Source organism: Nicotiana tabacum, chromosome 11 (assembly GCF_000715075.1).
Source record: "Nicotiana tabacum cultivar K326 chromosome 11, ASM71507v2, whole genome shotgun sequence".
Classification (NCBI taxonomy): domain Eukaryota; kingdom Viridiplantae; phylum Streptophyta; class Magnoliopsida; order Solanales; family Solanaceae; genus Nicotiana; species Nicotiana tabacum.
This window is the reverse complement of record NC_134090.1, coordinates 158,821,940-158,825,066: the sequence shown is the minus strand read 5'-3', so window position 1 is coordinate 158,825,066 and position 3,127 is coordinate 158,821,940. Positions and strand designations below refer to the sequence as shown.

The 3,127-nt window shown below is 34.5% G+C and overlaps 1 protein-coding gene across 1 annotated transcript; it reads right to left on the bottom strand.

Moving 5' to 3' along the window:
- Positions 1–735: 735 nt before the first annotated feature.
- LOC107806027 (pectinesterase-like) lies at positions 736–2,890 on the bottom strand. Its single transcript, XM_016630140.2, has 2 exons — positions 1,888–2,890; positions 736–1,511 (listed from the first exon to the last, which is right to left on the bottom strand). The coding sequence occupies exons 1-2, from the start codon at positions 2,825–2,827 to the stop codon at positions 811–813; spliced, it is 1,641 nt and encodes a 546-aa protein (XP_016485626.1). The 5' UTR covers positions 2,828–2,890; the 3' UTR covers positions 736–810.
- Positions 2,891–3,127: the final 237 nt, after the last annotated feature.

The window sequence follows — 3,127 nt, the reverse complement described above, 5'->3', positions numbered from 1 at the left end:
CAAATCATTTTCTCAAATCCAATAAAATATGCATCAATTAATATGAGTATCATAATAAATTATGCACTTCATTTATTATTTCTTAAGGAGCGTGAAAAGTCAAAACGTGCTTGTTTTAGTCATTTTTGTGATTTTATTGGTACAACTAGTTCCCATATGAAATTAACCCCACTTATCATCTATGTTGTTGCTTGTTTCAGTCATTGTTGTTGCTCATAAGTTGGGAGAATTAATAGCACTATCCATTACTGGAACTAAACTTATTAATTTTCAGGACTCAATTTCCCTAGATTCTGAAGTTTTCGCCATCCAAATTTAAAAGCTTCTATCTTTAAACAATAATTGGATTTAGAATTAGGGTAAGCGGAGGTGGATCCAAATTTTGAAGCTTATGATTTTTATAGTGACCTCAAGTAAATATTACAATAATAATTGTAATTGAGTTCAAAATCAAATATCTATAGCAATGAAATTCATTGCTATAGATTCTCCAGTCCCTCAATTATATATATATATATATATATATATATATATATATATACACCAACACATTGAGGCAGACGTTTCAAAAGTTTGCCTAAAAGTTTAATTTTTTTTCCTTTTCTTTTCGGAAGTTTGTCAATTTGTCTACCAAAAATGCAATTTATGGACTATTACTCGCATTATTATTTTAGGTAATATGATAGTGTAAACGAACATAAAAGTAAAAACTCTATCAAAAAGGTAGTCCAATAGTCCAACAAAATGAATGTTTTATTGGAGAAGAAATTTTTCTTAAATATTACAAATCATATCCAAAATAGAATTAAATTAAACCCTAATCATGCCAGGTTCATATGGTACCCCACTCAACTTAACCCATTCATCACCCATAATAAACACACCAGGAGTAAATTGTGCAGCAACCTGAGGTGCAATTGTCTTTTGGTAACCTTTCCAATTAACCCTACTATATGTAATTGATCCTGGACCTCTATTTTGATACTCAGCATAAAACAAAGTGTCAAGTGCAAAATTACCAACCCAAGGTGACCATCCTTCTGGTGCAATAAACCCATCAATTTCAGATTGCATAATTATTGTTCTTGAAAATTCTTTCCATGGTCGTCCTAAATATGCTTTAATTGGTGGTTGAGCAGCAAGAAAACCTTGTTCGGCCTTTATTTGACAATTTTGCATGACTATTCCACCGACTCCCCGATGATCTTTTCTGCCTTGTGCTGTTACCATGCAAGCTTGATTATCCATTGGTTTTCTTACTATCATTTTGCAGTTTTGGAAAACGGCTGCAGCGTCACCAAAGATGAAATCTATGGTTCCTGTAATGGTGCAGTCGCGGAAGAATTGGCGATAGGAGTGGACGTATAGTGTGTCTTGATAACCATCGATTTGACAGTTGTGGAAAATGGCCATATCGCCTGAGACACGAAGTGCTACGGCTTGGTGCTTCACTGGTCCTGCTGTGTTCTCGAATCCGATATCTTTAGCCATGAAATAATCTCCATTGACAGCTGCATGAAATATAATGTCAAGAATGAACAAATATGTGTACTATCATCGTCCTGTCTTATGTGATGTGTTTGACTGAATAAAGAATTTAATGCGTTAGTTCGACTCATGCATCATATTTACTAACATTTGAAGAAAATGTAAAACTTTGTGGCCGAATATAGGAACAATGTTAAACTTTTTATGTGATTGTATTTGAGTGAATAAAGAATTCAATGCGTTAGTTTGACTCATGCATCATGCTTACTAACATTTGAAGAAAATGTGAAACTTTGTGGCCGGATGTAGGGACAATGATAAACTCTTTAGAGCATCATAAAAGGAAAAAAGTTTTATATAAATTGAAACGGAGAGATTAATACGAACGAAACGACTTACCAAATGTGGCGGTTTTAAAAGTGCCAGTGCCATCAGCATAGTTCAAGCTACCAGTAATTTTAGTCTTGGTTGGGCCTTCACCAATAAATACAATGTTGTTCATTTTCCTTGGAATTTCAACATGCTCATTGTATACACCAGCCTTGATAAAAATGACATATCTTTGAGTATTCATTTTAGGAACAGCATTAAGTGCCTCATTTATACTCTTATATTGTCCACTTCCATCAATTGCAACTACAACATTTGGCTTAAGGGAATCAGAGAGCATCCTTTCGTGGGCGTCTAATAATCGTCGGTTTACACCAGGGATATTCAAGTTGGCTACAACTTCACCAAAACTCGAAACCATAGCTAAACCATTGCTCGTGAGTTCCCCTGCATTTTTCAAAAGTTTTTTCATTTTCTCACCAGTATCACCAGTCGTGTTCTCAAAAGCGTCCAAACATGTTTCTTGATAAGTAATGGCGCTACTGAGCCACGTTTTTAGGTCATCGGTATAATCCTTGATTTTACTGACCTCAAATTTGTCGAATTTGTCAAAAGACCTCGTAAGATCATCAATTGCAACATCAACAAGACCTTGGCACGTTTGTAACGCGTCTTTTGTCCTAGGATCTTTTTTAGCTTCATCGATTAATGAGGCAGAATTTTTTATAACGTCAGAGAGATCGTTGATTGTGGCGTTAAACGCCACTTTAATAAGTTCTTTCGGATCGTTGATGTTTTTAGCATTGGCAAGACTTTTTTCACAAGTTTCTTTGTAATCAGTGGGTTGGCAAATAGCTTGGACAGACTTAGTAGAAGTTGAAAGACGAGAATCAGTAGAATTTGATGACTTATCTTCATTCTTCTTGGTAAATGAGATGGCTGCAGCCACCACACAAGCCACTAGAAGAATTGAAGCAACACTAGCAATAGCTAGTTTCTTCACCCCCATTATTTTTATCTCTTTTATTTGAAATTAATGATTTTTTGGGGCTAATTATTTAAGAGGCTGTTGATCCTCTTTGGCTTGAAATTTTGCAAAAAATGAAAGCATCTATTTATAGTGAAATGAATGACATTATTGATAGTTTTCTGTTTGAGAATTTGAGGATGTGAATGATCTCAGAATATTAGTGGAAGAAAGTTTTCCTTAATTTCTTGGTTGTGCTGCAATTCAGGTTTAACGTAGAATGTTAGTATTACATGTAATTTTCCTGTTTTATTCTCTCTTTTTCTTGGCCTAATCAATTGT